Raw genomic sequence first — 20,179 nt, 5'->3', positions numbered from 1 at the left:
ACCACCCCACACCTGAGTTGGGGCTCTCATCAGCTGCTGTGTAGTGTTAGTCTGGCTGACACTTGAATCTTACTGACAACAAACACCTAGAAGGCCCTCTTCATCTGGACCTAGCACAATGTTGGGAAAGCACTCTGGCTGCCTGGAAGAACTTCCATGATGACAACAGACCCAGGGCAGCTTTAATACAGCACCAGTCAGTCGGTCCCTGAAGCAGTCAGGGCATTCGGGGAGCAAGGTAGGGTAGCTCCTAAAGCGCAGGGTCTTCAGAGACCTGCCGCTGATCTCCTCAGGAGATGGCAAGGTCTTCTTCACCCTGCTGCTACTAATACTCAGCCAAGGAGTCAAGAGCGTGAGCCGGGAGAGAAAGACCACGTATCAACCCAGTCTCTCCATTCTGCAGACTTGGTTTCTCAGCTCCCAACCCCTAGAAAGTCAGAAGTGTTCTGTAGAATAGTGGCATTGCCCGCACCCAGATCTATAAAGCAGGAAGGACTTCCATGGACCATGGCACACAGCAGTGCAGCTGCTTCTCACATCCAGCCTCTATCGAGGGCAGGGATGCCTCCCATCCTGGGTTCCTGGAGCGCTGCAAAATACTGAGAAGCTTTTTTCCTAAAACCACGAGGGAGAGGGAGCTGAGAGGACGAGCTGTGGCAAGCCCATGCTTCACTTAAAGTCAGGTCCTCCACTTCCCAGACCACTCCTCCCCGCTGCAGAGCAAATAAGCCTCAGCTTCCCCAGGGGGAGCCCAGCAAGCAGTGGGCCCTCTGCTTCCTGCCTCATGGTGTTCCCCTGAGTGGGAGGGAACAAGAAGGTCCTGTCCAGCCTGGAAAGGCCCCCGCTCTACAAACCCAGCTTGAGCCTCCTAGCCCTGCTCTTACCTCACCATGTGGGCTTCTGACTATTTCTCCACCTAATTTATCGACTGTGTTATAATGTAGTCTGTATCTATGATCTCATTTTGATCTGGACAATTTCAAGAAGCAGAGAAGGTGGGGATTCTCTATTCTTTTATTTTATTTTATTTTAGTGCTAGGGATCAAACCCAATTTTGTACGCATGCTAAGCAAGCACTCTACTCCCAGCCCTTGATTTTTTTGAGCTCATGATCCTTTAGCTCAGCCTGGCCTGGAACTCACTGCCAAGTCCAGGCTGCTACCTCTGGACCACAGACATGTACTACCATGCCTAGCTGGGGTGTGGATTGTTATTCCCCTTTATGGAAGGGGAAGACCAAGGTTCAGAATGGCCAAGGGGTTCTCTGAATCTTGAAGCCAATGAATCAATCAGAGGGAAATACTGAGCCAGAAGAGCCACCTGCTGCAATTTCATCTCCATGTTCTGGAAGATATCACTTCCTGGTGAGGCTTTTACACCCCTTGCTGGCAGGATTGCTCTGTCTTACAGCCTGGAGGCAACAGGAGTATCATGCCATCAGAAGAAACTTTATGTAGGTAGAGGGCTCTCTAGCTGTGGTGGTCACAAGATGCTCTTTGTACAGCTGCTTGCTACTCTGGCATGGCGAGTCTCCCCCAAAAAGGCACAGGAAAGCTTCTTGAGTGCAGCCAGCATCCCTGACCCTAATCCTGAACTGACTTCTACAGCACCAAGCTCTTCACCAGCATGCCTTGATATTTCTTCCAACATCTTTTCGAGGGAGCAGCGGTGGTTCTTCTATACTACTGACTCCCTCAAGAAACACTTCTTAGAAAGGCCCTTGGGGTTCTTACCTGGGATAGCCACCAGGCCATTTGTAACGATTACATAGGATTCAGTAAGTCACGCAGCCAGCAGCTGAGCCCAGAGCCTCCTCCAGAATCTCCTTCCAAGAAGGCGTCCTCGGCACCCAGGACCTAGCCCCAGGTGGGACTGTCTTACAAGGAGGAACATTTTTAGAAGGAGCCTGGGTTTCAAAGAGTGGTCTAGCCAAGAGAGAGAGCCAGCTCCCTGAAGAGAGGCTAACTCCCTACCTGCCCAAATCTGTCCAAACTGAGTCCTCTTTGCCTGCCAGCTGGCCCACATGTGAACCATCTGTCATAATTCTGTGTGCTCCAAATGACCCAATTAGTCAGCTTCAATTCTGACTTGCTCAATGGCTTCAATAACAGATTCCAGGGTCCAGGTTGCAAGCCCTCCTAAAGGTATCCTGTCCACTCAGGGGCACTGTCTTCTGACTGTGGGATGCGTGACCAAACACAGGCTTCTCAGCTGCACAAACCTGGTCCCACAGCACTAGGTGGGGGACTCCTGCACTTGACTGTGACCTCAAATCCAACCAGACTCCCAGCTCTTCTTGGCCTCTTTAAAAGAAAAATCATTCCTAACATCCTTGTTTTAAACTGATTTTATCTTTGTAAAAACCTAAACAGCTTCAGCAGTAACTGAAGCTTGTTCCATCTCATTCTCTCCTGATGGATGGAGGAGGCAGGCAGACAAGAAAGACACTGTTGTCACCATTTGGTGTGTGTGTGTGTGGGGGGGGGGTATAAGATAACTAAGACTCTGAGGGGCCAAGCCTTAAGAAGATCCTAACTGACTCCAGAACCTGGGATCTTGCCAGGCCCGTATAACCATGTGGGTGTTACCTGGGAAGTGAGATAGTCCACCAAGCTGTCCTTCTAAAACATCAGTGAGTCATTTGTGAGACCTCTAATGGAGAGTAAACGGACATGAAAAGTCCTTCCTCCTGTGTTGATCTAATTACTACTTGGCTGCTACAGGCTGAGCATGCTGAGGGCTGGGCTCTGGGCTAAGTGTTTTAGATGCATTGCCTTATTGAATCTCATTTTAACATTAAAACCCTGCAAGAAATGTTATAGACTCACTGTCTATGTCAGGAGTATGTAACCTGATCCAGATCACTCAAGAAATGGCAGAGCCTCCTCATTCCCAAAACTAGCTTCTTCAATGAATAGAGTCAACCCCATGTCATAAAGGAGAGAGAAAATGGTTCCCAGACAATATGCCCCATGCTCTGAAGCCAGTTGTGGGCTGCATATATTATCCCAGATTCAACAGGACTGAGGGACACCTGTCCTTGGAATTATGACTGCTTAGAGCAGATCAGGAGTAATGGCACACACTTTTAATCCCAGCACTCAGGAGACAGAGGCAGGCGGATCTCTAAATTTGAAGCCACCCTGATCTACAGAGTAAGTTCTAGGACTGCCATAGCCACAGAGAGAAACTCTGCCTCGAAAGAAGAAAGAAGGAAGGAAGGAGAAAGAGAGAGGGAGGAGAGAGAGAGAGAGAGAGAGAGAGAGAGAGAGAGAGAGAGAGAGAGAGAGAGAGAGAGAGACAAGACTGCTCAGGATAGCCCTACCCAGGACCAAGATGTCCCCAGGACAGTTGTGTCTTTTCTGAATGCAGACAGAGAAAATACCTCTTAAAACCTCAAATCCTCCCAGTTTCTTCTTGGGTGTCACTAGCATATCAGGCAACAGAGCCCAAACTATTCCATAGAAATTCTAACTAAGATTTGTTTAGGGATCTCCAGGAGGCTCAACACCACCTGTGTCAAGAATGCTCAGGGCTCTGAGCAAGCTAGCAGTGTGGTCCTTCCCGCACCAAGGCTTGCTCCTCATTAGGAGAAGCCCATTAATGCAAGAGGCTCCCAGCCCCCAGCTGCCTGAGAGATGCACTCTCCCGGTCCCTCAGGGTCAGATCACCTGGTACATTCCGGAAACTCGAGACCTCAGATCAATAGCCCTTTACCAATCTTTAGAGAACTAGAAAGGAGGTCTCAGATGCAACAAAACATCAGTCTGGCAGGAAGCACTCTTGCTGTTAGAGAACCTCAGCCCTGTTTCAGAAGCTGGGGAGCACATGGGAAGCCAGAGGGGCAGTGGGTACATCTCTGCCACCATTCCTCCTGTCTATACTTGGCTCTCTCAGCTCTGTGGAACCGAACGCCTTCCAGTGATGAAGGGATTTTACCAGCCACTCCTGTGCCTGGGCTGGACTGTGGTTGACATGGGGGAGAATCTCCACTGCCCACAGGTCTACTTTCAGACCTGAGTCCCCAGTTCTACTATGAAACCTCTACTGCTTCTTGGCAACTCTCAAGTTCCCAGTAAACTTTCTTGTTCCTGGGTTCTGTTCAAAGATGTCTACTTCTTGGGCTGGAGAGATGGCTCAGAGGTTAAGAGCACTGGCTGCTCTTCCAGAGGTCCTGAGTTCAATTCCCAGCAACCACACAGTGGCTCACAACCATCTGTACTGAGATCTGGCGCCCTCCTCTGGCGTGCGGGCATACATGGAGGCAGAAAGTTGTATACATAATAAATACATAAATCTTTTTAAAAAATTTAAAAAAAAGATGTCTACTTCTTAGCCAGAAACCAAAGGAATGCTTTTCAACCCCAAATGACGCAAATCCCTTTTCAGAAAGGTATATTCCTCTCGGCCAGCCCTTTAGGTCATCCCTATCATACAGACACAAGCCAGCAGAGGGCAGAGATGGGCCTTGCTTGGACAGATGCCACATGTCATCAGAGCAAGGCTGGGAACAGAAATTACACAGGAAACTGAAGAGAATTTGGATGACTTGGTGACCCTCAGATTTTTTGTCACCAAGGGCCTCTCTGGTTAGAGCCCTGCTTTATCTACCAAACACATGGAGCAAAAGCTGTTTGCTTGGTTTTCTCCTGAAAGGTACACAGAGCCTCCACAAGCTTCTAATCAGAGATCATCAAGAGTGTCGTTCCCTCTTGTGGGCATCTCTCTGAGCCAAACATGGACACGTGGTGACTGCTTTAGCTTGCACTGTCTGGCCAGGTGAAGGTACAATTACCTTGAGGCCTTTGAAACACTGACAAGCCTTTGTAGGAGGGATAGGGGGTGGTACTTCCTGGAAAAAGAGGGTGAAAGAAGCAGGCGTGGGAGCTGGGCCATCTCCAGAAGAGGAGGAGTAAATACATAAACAGGGCAGTGTGCAGCTGTCGGGCCACGCCCTCAGGATGCCTGCAGGGACAGCAGGGGGCCCAAGCAGGCTATCTCAGGGGCCATCCCGAGTACCACCTGTTTAGCTGCCCTTTCATGCAGAAGTAAACAGGGTCGGCTGTGTTCTACACAGCAAGAAACTGTCTCTGACTTGGTCTTTGGTCGTTGCATGATTATATGGAGGCCAACCTCAAGCCTGGTCCCACCTCTTTCCTCAAGTATCAGGTCACACTCCTCCAAATCAGAGAGAGGGACTCACCTCTGCCAGGTACAGCACGCAAAATTTCAAGTCTTCTGAAGAGCCTTCAAAGAGAACAGAAAGGAAGACTCACATTAGAATTGGCTACTCAGCCAAAGCCTCTCTGGGCACAGGAGGCTGCGTGTGGTGCCTCCCCTAACAAGAGAAAGAGGAGGGCAGAGCAGTCTCTAGAGCAAAGTTCACTAACTCACCCATCCAAATGATGCACAGTTGAAAGGCTTTTGCCTACCTGACCCAGGGAATGCCGAAACCCCATTCTCAGGAGACCCTCTGACCTCTAACGGCCAGGTACAGGGAGTTATCTGTATCCCAGAAGGACTCCTTCCTCCCAGAATTCTGCCAGTGAGGTAGCACACTTCTGCGGTTTCTCTTAAACCAGTGGTTCTCAACCTTCCTAATGTTGCGACCCCTTGTGTTGTGGTGACCCCAACCATAAATTTTCATTGCCACTTTATAACTGTAATTTTGCTACTGCTAGGAATCATAATGTGAATATCTGACATGTAGGATACTTGATATGTGATTCCTGACAAACGGTTATTCGACCCCAAGGAGGTCGCTACCCACAGGTTAAGTACCTACGCCTTAAACTCTACCGTCTTTTCTGTTTTGAAATTCAATAGGGAGCCATTTAATCCTTGAGTGAACCTTGTTCCTCATTCAGGGAAGCACGGGTCAGCGAGGGGCAGTCTTCAGTCCCATCTCTGTGCATCCTGGCAGACAGCTCTTCAACATGGCCATGCTCTCTAGACTGTCACTGCTGGTCAAATATGGCAAACTCAACCCGTTACAAAACTGGAGAAGATTAGGGAGGGCGGTGGGCTGTTCCCTTCCCTTCTTGAAAAGACCCTTGCAAACAGCAGAATGTTGGATCCTGTTTTCGTATCCAATCTCTCAACCACAAAGACAGGCATCTACTCAGAGTAAAGGGTTGGGAAAAGGTCTTTCAAGCAAATGGTCCTAAGAAAAAAGCAGGTGTGGCCATATTAATTTCTAACAAAACTGACTTCAAACTAAAATCAATCAGAAGAGATCGAGATGGACACTTTATACTCATAACAGGAACAATTTGTCAGGATGACGTCTCAATCCTGAATATTTACGCCCCTAATATAAAAGCACCCACTTATGTAAAAGAAATATTACTAAAACTCAAGGCAGACATCAAACCACACACACTAGTAGTAGGAGACTTCAATACACCTCTCTCAGCAATGGACAGGTCAATCAGACAGAAACCTAATAGAGAAATAAGAGAACTACTGGAGGTAATGAAGCAAATGGACTTAACAGACATCTATAGAACATTCCACCCAAATAGGAAAGAATATACCTTCTTCTCTGCAGCTCATGGAACCTTCTCGAAAATTGACCACATACTCGGAAACAAAGGAAACCTCCACAGATACAAAAAAATATCAGTGTCCACCTGTGTCTTCTAGCCATAAACCAAGGACATTGAACCTATAATTAGTGATCCTAGAGAAGCTAAATAAGGAGAACCCAAAGAAAAACATATAGGCATCCTCCTGAATATTAACCTTCAGCAGGCGATGAAAGAAGACAGAGACAGAGACCCACATTGGAGCACCGGACATAAATCTCAAGGTCCAAATCAGGAGCAGAAGGAGAGAGAGCACGAGCAAGGAACTCAGGACTGCAAGGGGTGCACCCACACACTGAGACAATGGGGATGTTCTACTGGGAACTCACCAAGGCCAGCTGGCCTGGGTCTGGAAAAGCCTGGGATAAAACCGGACTCTCTGAACATAGCAGACAATGAGGACTACTGAGAACTCAAGAACAATGGCAATGGGTTTCTGATCCTACTGCACGCACTGGCTTTGTGGGAGCCTAGGCAGTTTGGATGCTCAACTTACTAGACCTGGATGGAGGTGGGGGTTCCTTGAACTTCCCACAGGACAAGGAACCCTGATTGCTTTTCAGGCTTGGGGGGGGGGGGGACTTAATTGGGGGAGGGGGAGGGAAATGGGAGGCGGTGGCGGGGAAGAGACAGAAATCTTTAATAAATAAATAAATTTAAAAAAGAAAAGAAAAAGAAAAGACTCTTAGTTCAGGAGAACTCCAGATAGAAAGGAAGGGAACACTGGGAGGTGGGGACAGTATAGCCACGAGCGTGGAGATGGAACTGGGCCAGTCTGCACAGAAGCACAGAAGCACACAAGCCCCCACCAGGACACCTGCCCTGCTCCCTTCACCCCCTCCGCCTTGGGATTTGGCTGCACTGTCTCTGAAGCCTTATATGGACACAGGCCTGGGAGGGTTGGGGACTCCCTGCACTTCCAGCTGTTGGCCTTACCAAGCAGGGTGTCAGTTTTTGAGGAAAGCAACTATCCAACACAAGTAACAGCAAGCACTTGAAGTGTCAGGGACCCTGGAGTACCACAGTGATCTGGGCCAAGTGCTGCCCCAAATGCTTCCACCAGTCAGCTCAGGGGCTGAGAGTACTTGCCTCTGTATTCATTCCTGTCCACTAGGAGGCAGGGCTCCTAGCATCCTTGGCTCATGTGAGAACAGAGGACCCATGGGGAAAGTTACTCAGCCAGGTGGTAGGACCTGTAGCCCAGTTCTATGGCTCACACTCAACCACCGCACAGCTTGCCTCTCAAATGCCAAGCTCCAGGGGACCCCTTCAATGCATATGTAAGGCAAAGGAACCAGCAAACCAAACAGGGTCTGTCACTAGGAGAAGCATCAAGGTAGGAGCAGACTGCACATCAAGCCAAGCTCTAAAAATGCAGGGAGATAGAGACCTCACCAAGGGAAGCCAGGCCTCCTTGAGCAAGAGAGTGAACACATCCCAAGGGGCGGGAGCCGCCGGGCAGAGCTAGAACAAAAAGTCCCATAAGTAAATGGAGGTCCACTCCGGACTTGGACTCAGTCTTTCTACTTTTCCCCACATGGAAACAGGCCCTGCCTCAGAAATCTGTAGTGTTTAAGAAAATGGATCCCAATGCCTCTGTGGGTTCTGTGTGTTGGTGAGATAAAGACAAGGGGTTTCCTTTGCTTAAGAAAACATACTGAAATATTTCCTAGCAGACCCCAGTCTAAGGCAGAGAGAACCACTACAATCCATGTAAGAAAGTAATAGGGGAGAGAAGGCCTGAGATGAGAGAATCAGGAGGATGGGAGCTGAGGCAGGAGAAACACACTGTCAGACAGTCCCAGTGTCTCTGCGCTCTGACACCAGCCCTGCCCCCTCCCTGGCATCTGTGCTGGCAGCAGTGGGTAGCGGGATTTAGAGCCGAGGGTGCCAGGGAAGGAGTGTTTGCAGCTCTGGACAGAACTGCAGAGAGCTTCTGCCTTGCTGGAAGAGCAGGACACCAAGGCTTCCGACATGGGGGTTTTCCTTGAATCACACTTACTGCCTCTGCCATTTTGGAGTTCATCAGGGAGTCTTTAGTTCCAGAGTGGGCTAACTTCCCCCATGTGATGCACAGACTATGCAGGAGGAATTATTAGGGCATCATGCACTAGGTGGAGGCCAGAGAAGGCTTCCCGGCCCATGTCTGCTTATCTATCTATCTATCTATCTATCTATCTATCTATCTATCTATCTATCTATCTATCACTTACCCAGAGAACAACTTATTGGTGGTCGAGATTCACCAAACCTTCTCCACTAGTGGAGGCCGGCCAGAGAGCTCTTGTCTATGTTCTCAAGGGAACTCTCTAGACAGTAAGTGGCAGGGCTGAGATCTGAACCCAGGACAGAGAGCTCCCCACAAAGCCTGGATTCCTAATCCTATAGTATATGCCTGTGATCCCGGCCAGCTAGGAGCTCCAGGGTGGAGAGGATCTTCCCCAGCTCTCACTGCCGTGGCCAGAACTAAGGTGGACATGGAGGACAACTGAGATAACGTCAAGCAATTGTTTGAGCAGCTGGGGCTGAGGCAGCTGAGTTTCTAAGCTGGAATCCTGGCTCCCCAGTGTGCCTGGAGAGCCCATGAGTCAGACAGACATTTCCAGGTCGTATCTAAGAACAGACAAGGCCAGAAAGACACACCGTGGGTGTGACGCTGGCTGCCAGGGGGGCAGAAACACAAAGAGTAGCAAAACCAGTGGGCAGCAGTGGCAGGAAGAGACCACAATGGGCCCCAGCTGACCGGAGATGTCCCAATTGTTAGCACCAGCTCTCCTCCTGTTCCCAATCACATTGCCACTCAGTCCTGACGAACCCTGGGAGAAGCTGACAGGAGGAGTGACCTGACTCTGGAACTCCAGTGGAGGAGCCGCCCACTGCCAAGCTAAGGCGGCACTCTGGTCTCCTCTTAGCCATCCATTGTTTACAGAAACAAGTGTCCATTGGTCACCTGACTATGCCATGCTCCCTGTTGACTCCCAGGAATAGGGTTGAGTAGCAGAGCCAGGCTGCAGCAAACAAGTCACAAGGGAGTCCTTGGTCCCAGGGACACACTGGATTCTGCCCTGCTACGGAGCAGCACTTGCCAGCCCCAGCCTGCCGAGCTGGAGACCTTCTTTGTTTAACAACTTTTGGCCCCCTAAACTGACTTGAAATCGAGTAGAAACCTAAGAGTCTCATGCCATGGTTAGTTAGAGACCATTCTGCCACCAGACACTCCAGCTAACTCCCTCTTTGGGGGCATGTGGGAGGGGCTAGGAAATGGCACCAGCCTCAGGACACTGGACCCCACAGCTCTGACTCTGGCTGCTGCAGCAGAGGGCGTGGGACTTCAGGAGAACACGGAGCCTATCTGAAGGGAGCTGAATGGTGAGCTCCGTTTGGTGTCTGCAAGTAAATCTAAGCCCTGAATCATGTACCTTGAGTGCTCCTTCCAACTAGCCTTCTCCGTCCATCTCAGCAGCTCCAGGCGTCCCAGGATTCACTTTCAAACCCTCTCAGACCTGTGGTCTACCCAGGAATCCAGTACAGGTACCTATCTCCCATGCCAACCGGACAGGCTGTGTCCGTGACCATCTTGCCTGAGATGCGCTGCCGGGGCCACCCTTAGCTTTGACCTTAGCTTTCATTGTGACTGTCCCATCATCCACAGGCAGACAAGGCCTCAGCCCCAGACCATTTCTGCATGCAACTGAGTCTCTGGGGAGCCTCTCTGCACCCCTTAGCTCTTACCACCCACCATGAACATCACTGCCTGGTACAGGAGTGTGTACAAATTCCTCAAATTCCAAATCCAGGCCCTGGGCCTCCAGGAGGGGAAGCCCAGTCAGCCCCCAGCCTGTATATCCCAATCTGGAAGCAGGGTGGTATGAGTAGTAGCCAGCTTCTCCCAGGAGCCAGCGTGGTGTCAGAGACAGGCGGGAAACTGTGAAGGGGTAAAAGGAAAAGGCCCACAGTCCTGCGGCCGCTGCTCTCTCTACCCTCCACCCCAGATCCACCCAAAAAGCAGTCAGCAGGAAGCTGGGTCAGTAAGGGTTTGGGGCTTGTGGCCCTGAACCTTCAGAGTGTGCAGCGGTCAGGGTTCAAGTCCTGGTGCACCTGGTGAGAGGTACTGAGCACTGCTCTGCTGGGTACACAGGTCAGCCAAGAGGGGCACGGCAGGGAAGCCAGGCTGACAATAGTAAGCATTGTGTGTGAGCACAGGGGAAGGTGTGAGAGTAACTGGAGGGCAGAAAGGAGCCATCTGGAATACCAGAGTCATTGCCCTTCCCACTGCCCCATGGGCTGGCCCTGAGGGCCGTGTCTCCCTTACTCTCCTGTCAGTCCCCCACGGGGAGGCCATTTCCCAAGGAGGCCAGGGCACCAAGCACATGGATGGCTTTGCAAGCAGTCAGGAAGTTCTGGAGCAAAACCCGCCAAAACAGAATTCTTTCACGGCTAATATTTTCCTCCTGTGCCCCCGCTGCCCTGAGATCACACAGGTCTGTTGTTGCTTGCATAATCTGGGAGAGGAAACCGAGCCCCTTTCGGCTGAGACCTCAGGCGCCAAAGCCTGTGGCTGGACAGATCCTCCCAGCTGGCTTTCCGTTCCCTGGTCCCCTGTGGGCCAGGACACCATGGAAAGTTTTGGGTTAGAAATTCCCAGCTTGCTGTTGATGTTCGGGCATACTCCAGCTTCCTAAGGCTCTGACCAGGCCCCACACAGCCGGCTATAAAAAAGGAGTGTCCACAGATCATGCTTGGAACAAGGCACTTTACATAAATGACCTAACTTAACTCAGCAACCTTGTGAAGTGCCATTATCACCCTGCTTCACAGAGAGGAAATGGGCTCAGAGAAGCTGAGAACTCCCCCCCCCCCCCCAACACACACACACACACACAAGCCTGCCACTCGCTTCCAAGGGAAAGAGCGGAGAGAGTTTTGGACTCTGAGACCTGTGTTCAAGGCCCTCGATTCTGGTCTCCCCAGCCTGGGGTGCGACATTTGGCAATCTGACAGCCCCAGGCAGCCATGACAGCACATTCTCAAGTGCTCCACTGAAACTGACAGCCATATTTCTACAAAGTCCCTAGCAGGCCACCATGCTGCCCCTGGGTGCCCAGGCCTTTCTTACCCTCCTGTAGCTTCACACTCTGGAGGTAGAGGGGGTTTCTCAGGACATCACAGCGGCCTGGCTCGTCCTCCTTAGTGAAGAGCAGCAGGTCTGAGTAGGCAAACAGTGTCACCTGTTAAGGAAAAGGACAAATAAAACTCTCCGCCTTGCTGTCCTCCAGGATGCAGGGAGCCACAAGGTCCACTGGAGGTCCAGGAAACACACCCATACCGTGTCCGGCTGAGCCAGAAAGAACTCCAAGGGTGACTCTGCCAATCTCCAGTGACACAGGCCCGCCTTGCAGGGGGCAGCAGTCTGTCCCTTAGGTTTCTATACTTCCCCACTCAAAGTAGGAACAAGGAGAGGACAAGGAGGAGAAGGACAAACAAGAATGGTTCTTGCCTTCACCTCACTGGTAAGAGCCTTATTCAATTCAGGTTCTGGGGTATTCCCAGACCTCACCCCACACCTGACTCCTTCAAGCTTCTTCTACAAGCCCTCTGTAACGTGAAGGGGAGCAGCACAAAGTAATATTACCAAATCTCTTGCAGATATTTTTGAAGTGTACCAATGACAAACTGGTTTGAGAAAAGAGCAGTTACTTGTATATGATGCAGGCTTCTACGTAACCGCTAATCTACTTAACAGCTACGTAACTGCTGATCTCCTTTATGCTCCAGACACAAAGGAAAGGCTGTTTTTAGACATTGTACATAAACGGACAGATGTGCTTTAGGCTGAAGGAGCCCACTTGCTTCTCTATATCCACTAAAGTTTACACTGTTCTTTCTTTCCTTGATCTGCCCTAGAGTAGCCTTTCCTTAAAGCCACAAATTTCTATTTTAGATTCTATAATAACAGGCAACCTTACCAAAAGCAATCTACAAATTCAACGCAATGCCCATCAAAATCCCAGCAAAATTCTTCACAGACCTTGAAAGAAGAGTAATCAACTTCATATGGAAAAACAAAAACCCAGGATAGCCAAAACAATCCTGTACAACAAAAGAATTTCTGTTCATCACAATCCCTGACTTCAAACTCTACTACAGAGCTACAGTACTGAAAACAGCCTGGTATTGGCATAAGAACAGACAGGAGAACCAATGGGACCAAACAGAAGACTCAGATATTAATCCACACACATTCGAACACCTGATTTTTGCCAAAGAAGCAAAAAAAATCAAATGGAAAAAGAAAGCATATTTAACAAGTGGTGCTGGCATAACTAGATATCAACATGTAGAAGAATGAAAACAGACCAATATTTATTACCATGCACAAAACTCAAGTCCAAATGGATCAAAGACCTTAACATAAAGCCAGCCACACTGAACCTTATAGAAGAGAAAGTGGAAAGTACACTTGAACACATTGGCACAGGGAACCACTTCCTAAATATAACCCTAGCAGCACAGACACTGAGAGAAACTATTAATAAATGGGACCTCCTGAAACTGAAAAGCTTCTGTAAAGCAAAGGACATGGTCAACAAGACAAAATGACAGCCTACAGAATGGGAAAAGATCTTCACTAATCCCGCATCAGACAGAAGACTGATCTCCAAAATATACAAAGAACTCAAGAAATTGGACACCAAAATCACATAATCCAATAAAAAGAAAAAAAGAGTACAGACTTAAACACAGAACTTTCAACAGAGGAATCTAAAATGGCTGAAAGACACTTAAGGAAATGTTCAACATCCTTAGCCATCAGAGAAATGAAAATCAAAACAACTCTGAGATTCCATCTTACACCTGTAAGAATGGCCAAGATCGAAAACACTGATGTCAACTTATGCTGGAGAAGTTGTAGGGGAAAAGGGAACACTTCCGCATTGCTGGTGGGAGTGCAAGCTGGTACAATTCCTTTGGATGTCAGTGTGGCGATTTCTCAGAAAATTAGGAAACAACATTCCTCAAGACCCAGTAATACCACTTTTTGGTATATACCCAAAGGATGCTCAATCGTGCCACAAGGACATGTTCACAGCAGCTTTGTTTGTCATAGCCAGAACCTGGAAACAGCCTAAATGTCCCTCGACCAAAGAATGGATAAGGAAAATGTGGTACATTTATGTAGGCCCATATTTCATACAAAATATTTGCAGCCAGGTTCTCTGGCCATGCTTAGTTTCCAAGAGCAGCTGCAATCCTGCCAGACCACTGGTAGCCACCTAACAAAAGGCTCAGCATGTGTTGTTCCTTCCCTTGTGTTAATATGTAGACCACCTGGGGAGAGGTGTTGTTTCCAAGCTGGTGACTTAAGTTGCAGGTGTTTGGGTTTTCCCAAGTCCCCAGAAAGAGAATATTAATGAGTTTCCACCTTGATTTACCTGGGGGATAAAAGCTGTTTGAATAATAAACGCGGGTAGATCTTCAGGAATGAGTGAAGCCTGAGACGCCCTTCCGATATTGCTGTGTAAACTGTGTCTCATTATTTCCCATGCCTCCGTACTGGTCGAGTTAGGGAAAAGTAGTTTTTATGTTGGGGCCACGGACCCCAACACATTTACACAATGGAGTACTACACAGCAGAAAAAAAAATAGTGACATCTTGAATCTTGCAGGAAAATGGATGGAGCTAGAAAACATTATTTTGAGTGAGGTAACCCAGACTCAGAAAGACAATTATCACACGTACTCACTCATAGGTAGGTGGTTTTTAAACATAAAGCAAAGAAAACCAGCCTACAAACCACAATCCTAGAGAACTTAGACAACATGAGGACCCTAAGAGAGACTTACATAGATCTAATCTACATGGGAAGTAGAAAAAGACAAGATCTCCTGAATAAATTGAGAGCATGGAGACCTTGGGGGAGGGTTGAATCGGGGAGGGGAGAGACAGAGAGAGGAGCAGAGAAAAATGTAGAGCTCAATAAAAATAAAAAAAAGTAAAAAGATTCAATCACCAATAATAATAATAATAAAGAATTATTAATTATAGGAACCGCTCTTTGAGTGACCAAATCTGACATGCCATTTTTTCTGAGGAAAGAAGAACCAGCCGGAAAGGCTCGGCACATCTGAAGAGTGCAGTGAGTGATTTGCTAGCCATGTTTAAACGCCAGCATGCTGACGCTGAGCTAGCAAGCTGTAAAAGATGACCCTACAGAAATACAAGAATATATAAGCATGAACATGTAAAGATATTCTCAGCAGCACTTCTGTAACTGAAAAGAAATAAAAGTCGGCCATGATTGGTAGCTGAGCTGGAGAACTGAGAGTTACAGGCTATCCCCGGGTACACAACAAGGTCTAAGCTAACCTAGGCTGTGTGGTGAGAACTTGTCTCAAAAAATGTATACTAAAACATATATACACACATAAGTGTGCATATATATACATATACATATGTCGGCAACATCAAAGGCCCACCTGCCATCTCAAGTGTCATGCAAACAGAAGCTGGAATTAGGGCCACAGAGACAATTCAGGGATGTCCTTAAGCCGGCTCTCTTAGGGCTATGTCCCCTTCCAAGAGGTCCCAGAAGCTCTAGAATTCTTGGCTAGAAGGGGTTTTCATAGTAACTCTGCCCAACCCAGTTTCCACACAGCATCCCGGCCCCTAGCACCTACTCTTGCCTTGCTAAGTCCTCCGTAAACAATGCCATTGCTCTTCACAGCTCGGGCAGGTTAAGTGACTTCCCAAAGCCACACCGCTAGGAATCATTCCTGGGATCCACAGTAGCCAGAGAAAGAGGTGGTGCTGTATGGTGCCTGAGGCAGACAAGCATGGAAAAGAAGAGGACAGGGTGCTCAGGAGAATTTCAGTAAGGGTTGTCTGAGGAGCAGTCTGCAAAGCCAAGGAACTGCTGTTCTAGGTAAATCCTCATGTTCCCAGTCAGGGAAGGGCTGGCTGTTACCTCCAGACCCATAGACGAGGAAGTCTCTGAGCCTAGAAAATAAAACAAAAACAACAACAACAAAAAAAATAAGGCCCACGGCAAGGTGAGGAAACCCTAAGCCTCTGTCCCAGCCTGGTTCCCACAGCTGAGAATATGGTCTAGACAGGAAGTGATTAAGGCATGAGAGAAAATTCCCTCCAAAGGTCGGTCAGGCAAGGGCAGGGCTGGCACAGGGCTGGAGGCAAGGCAGATGGCAGGCATACCAGAGCAAAGCGTCTGACCCCTGTTGCCCAGCATCTTATGGGCAAGAGCCTCACCGCCCACACTCCAGCTGCCTGTGTCCCACCTTGGGCCTCGGGGCCTTTCGAGTCTCACCCTCACTTTCTTCCAGGACGCGCGTAAAGATTTAGTCATGGACAGAAGGTGACTTCTTCCCAGTGGCCCTAACCAAAGCCTTCTCCCGGGAACCTGGCCATAAGCTAGGTCTGCAGACAACGGGTTGGTGCTTTAGTTAATGGTAAACCCGGTGAGTCAGTGTGAAGCTGACTGAATCCTCAGTGAGCGGGACTGTTGCCAGGACATGTGTATGGAAGGCTGCCATGAACACGCGTCTTTAATTCCAGCACTCGGGAGGAAGGCAGAGGCAGGCAGTTCTCTGAGTTCGTGGCTAGCCTGGTCTACAAAGCAAGTTCTGGGACAGTCAGGGCTACACAGAGAAAGCTTGTCTTGTAAAATTATAAACAATGAACAAACAAAAAAGGCCACCACAAAATGCCAGCTTGATCTGGATGTGCAAGCAGCAAGTTTGTGACTTCTAGATGGGAGGGGCAGAGCAGCTTGTGCTGCGGTACTGGAGCTGCTCCCAAACATCAGCATGCTCAGAGAAGAGACGCTGGGGTGGGGGTGCGTTCGAGGGGTGCAGATCTCCGAACTGCTTACCACCTTCCAGCTAATGGCTCCACTGCGCAGAGAGGCTGCCGTGCTCCCTGGACAGTGACTCCTGCGGCTCGAGGGTGCCCAACCCTCAGAAGCTCCCACCCGTGACTGCTGCTTCCCATTTACAATTGGAGGAACACGAGATGATACCAAAGCCCTCCTATGTGGCTACGATCCTACTTCAAGAAGGGATCTACTTAATTTTCTTGTCCTCAAACCACCTCTTTCAGTCTTAAAGATGGAGTCTCTTTTAGTTCTTTTAGATGCAGGAGGCAAGGATGTGTGTGAGGAGTGTGTGTGAGTGTGTGTGTTGAGGGGTGGTAAAATGCTACTATAGTTTTGTTTTCCTTCCTTTGTCTTTTACAAACATATCAAAAGCACCAGGGATCATAGAAAGCGTTACACAGCCAGAGAACCAAGTACTAATTCTGTCTCCATTCCCCACCAGGCTTGGTGTTCTTGGACCCTGGTTAATGTCAAGCAAGCCTCTCACTGTGCTTCTCCTCTCCTCTCATCGAGGACGCTACAGGGCTAATTTGGGATCATACATGTAGCATATATGAGCCGTAAGGAGCAGGAAGTGCCTGTTGTTTGTGGAGTTCATGGTGATCGAGACAAGAAGGAGTATACCAGACATATGAGCACATTCCAGGTGGCTGTTATCCCTAACTGGCTTCCTCTGGTTACACTAAATATACAGTCACAACTCAGCAGTTCTGACCCTGCACACCTTACGTGCACTACACGCATATGCATGGAACCCAGCCCCGAGAGACTTTTCACTCTTGTAACACCTAGATCCCCTCTCCCATGGGAGCAAGTTGGGGGTAGACAGGATGAACTCCCTAACACAGCAGTCCAGAAGTGATGTCAGCAGTCCCAGGGGTGAAAGCAGGCAGTAAGGGGAGAGGGCTGTGGTGAAGGCCGCAAGGTGAGCACAGAGCCTGCAGTTGAAGGAAGTGTAAGACTTAAATCAGAGGTCAGGGCTTAGAGTTGGGGGTGAGATTAAAAGCTGGCCAGGTAAGAGGAAAGACAGGCCACTGGCTCGGGGAGCCCCTGAGAACACGTCTCAGACGCCATTGTCCTTTCACGTAGCTGATTGTGATAGACTAAACTGTCAGCCCGGATGGCTTCCTCCTAGGAGAAACTCTGGGCTACTATATAGACAAGGAGGGAACCAACAAGACTTGGTGGCTGGGGAGTTAACCCCTCTGCCATGGTAAAGCCACAGCTGATCGTGTAAATGAGAGAAGCTGAGCATAGCTAACAGCCTTGGAGGTGCCTGCAAGGGTTGGAGGGTAGAGGGTGGCTGGTCAAGTTGGAGATGAACAGAGCAGAGCTTCAACCACGGGGTGGGGAGCACAGGAGCAGCAGAGCCCACCTCTCTGGTCAAACTAGAGGAAGGCACAGAGTGTGTGGTCTCTCCAGAGAATGACCAACCTCAGCAGAGATGAAACCTAAATGAAGGAAAGTCAATGGGCTTCTCCTCCCCGGGACACACGCGCACATGCTCTCGGGAGCGTGCCCTCAGTTTCTCAGTAAAGCCTGTGTTCTGCTTTCCACACTTTGATGACTGACTGCCCTTGGGTCATGCACAACAGGACTGTGGAGGCCCCATCACACTGAAAAACCAGAAATCACCAGCACGGGAGGAGCAGGACTGCAGTGTCCCCAGGCAGCCGCCATAAAAGAGGCCGTGCTCATCTGGAGCATAGCAGCTCTGATCTGCTTGCTTACAACTAGACAAAGCCAAGCCAGCTTCATGTGTTAGTTCATACAGAGTGACCAGGACAAAGGGGCTGCAAGGGGCCAACCTCAGACCCTGCCCTTTGCCTCAGACATGTACAAACCCATTACTCAGATGGAAAGACTGATGAGGAAGGCAGAAGTCACCAGAAGCCAGAAACAAAGCTGGAGCTAGATCTAGGCTTCCTGATCTTTCCACAGTTCCAAATTGCCGTTCGTCCTGGCTTCAAGCCTGAGCTTCAGCAAGCAAGCACTCTGCCATCACCCAGGACCTCCTGGTAGCACGGTCAGATCCCATGGCTCCAGCGTCTCTTACAGTTTCCATCCCAGCTCTAAGCTGGGACCTGGCCAACTGTGTGGGTGAGGGAGGTTGTCCCAGCTAGAGATAGGCTAGATGCGGAAGATGATGATGACACAGGCCTTACCCTGACCCCTGCTGACGGGGCTAGAGGTGGGGGCAGGGGGTGGGCAGGGAGGGTTGCCAGTAGGCTGAGCTCTCAGGAGGGGGTCTGGGTTTGGGCTTATACAGAAAGACTCCAAAGTTCCTCTAACAAATCTCTTTGGCTTGTAACTTTAAACTTCTCAGGTACTTCTCTCAGCTTGGTTAAAGGTTCATCTTTCTCCTCCTTAGAGGAACTCAGGATAAACAATAAAATGCCTTTACGGCCTGGAGGTATGTTTTGACCATATCAGTGACCGAATCTTAGAGGCAGTGAGATTGCCACTTTAACTGGTGGGCAAGCAAAAGCTGGGTAACCACTTGGTAAGGCCTTTGGTTTCGACCCTGAGGTTGCAAAGAAGGAGCAGGAAAGCCAGCCCAGCTGGGCGCGCCTTACCTGAGAAGCTGTGTTCCTCCCCTCATACAGCAGCAGCTCCTCTGAGAGCAGGAGAGTCCGGGCAGGGTTACAGAGATCTAGGGGCTGAAAACCAATCACGCTGAGTAGGAGCACAAAGGGCAGCCTGCCAAAGCCGGATCAGAGGGAGAAGACAAGACTGCCCGCCCTCCTCCTAACCCTGACCCCACGCGCCCCTCACACCCACAACGGAAACAGAAAGAGTGCTCCAGTCCTGCACAACCAGGCCTGACCGAAGGAGCTGCTCTCGCTACAGGAAGTTCAGCCACATGCTCAGCGCCTTTGCAGTCCTCCCCGTACCCGCCCCCACACCAGACTCCTAGGCCCTCCCAGCCATCCTCTGTCCCGCCTAAGCCACACAGGAAGGTCTCCGCTGTCGATCCCAGGAGGCATCTTGAGGGCCCAATGCCAAGAGACTTGGCCACTCAGGCGTGTCTCGTCAAGGCCAACTGGGCCCCTGCCCTGCTCAGGTCCCAAGCTGAGCAAACTGCCTCCTTCACCTCATCCGTTTCCCCAGCAACCAACTCCTACTCAAAGTCCTCATCCCGCCACCCTGTCCAGTCAGGCTCTGACTGACCACCCAGAAGCTTATCCCATGCTCCACAAGTCCCCAACCTCAAGCAGGGGACTGCAGAAAGATAAAGAAACAGCATGGACTATGCACTCCAGCAGGGATGAAGCTTCCGAAGAAGGCTGGGGAAAACCGACGGAGGGCAAAGCAGGTCTGCTCATTAAGCCAGGGTGGTGGGACGGGGTGGTTGGGGCGCCTGGTGGGGACAGGGGCACCACAGTAAGAAAGGGGTGAGGCGGCTTCTGTGGGACGGCTGCTGGCAGGTGCTCACTCTCTAATTCTTTGTTTTGTACTTGTAAGCGTTGCGCCTTTTTTCAATCTTGATTATTTCTTTTTTCTTTCTTTGTTTGAGACAGGGTCTCTCTGTGTAGCTCTGGCTGTCCTGGAATTCTCTCTGCAGACCAGGCCGGCCTCTACTCAGAGCTCTGCCTGCCTCTGCGCCTCCCAAACGCTGGGACTAAAGATGTCCTCCACCACTGCCCAACTTGAATATCTCACAATTTAAAAGTTTTCAGTTTTTAGAAGTCTAAAAACTAA

General features: G+C 49.6%; 1 protein-coding gene across 6 annotated transcripts in view; it reads right to left on the bottom strand.

Annotated features, from left to right (window-relative positions):
- Rgs3 (regulator of G protein signaling 3) overlaps positions 1 to 20,179 on the bottom strand; it is a 127,288-nt gene that overhangs the window by 50,847 nt on the left and 56,262 nt on the right. For all 6 annotated transcript variants that reach the window (XM_075946892.1, XM_075946883.1, XM_075946887.1 and 3 more), the window contains 3 exons: positions 19,054 to 19,137; positions 11,704 to 11,815; positions 5,204 to 5,247 (listed from right to left, as the gene is read on the bottom strand). In XM_075946892.1, coding sequence (XP_075803007.1) covers positions 5,204 to 5,247; positions 11,704 to 11,815; positions 19,054 to 19,137 — 240 coding nt within the window. The remainder of the gene's footprint in view (positions 1 to 5,203; positions 5,248 to 11,703; positions 11,816 to 19,053; positions 19,138 to 20,179) is intronic.

The sequence above is a fragment of the Microtus pennsylvanicus genome, chromosome 13 (genome assembly GCF_037038515.1).
Source record: "Microtus pennsylvanicus isolate mMicPen1 chromosome 13, mMicPen1.hap1, whole genome shotgun sequence".
Classification (NCBI taxonomy): domain Eukaryota; kingdom Metazoa; phylum Chordata; class Mammalia; order Rodentia; family Cricetidae; genus Microtus; species Microtus pennsylvanicus.
Note: the sequence above shows the minus strand (reverse complement) of the source record. Positions and strands in the feature narration are given on the sequence as shown.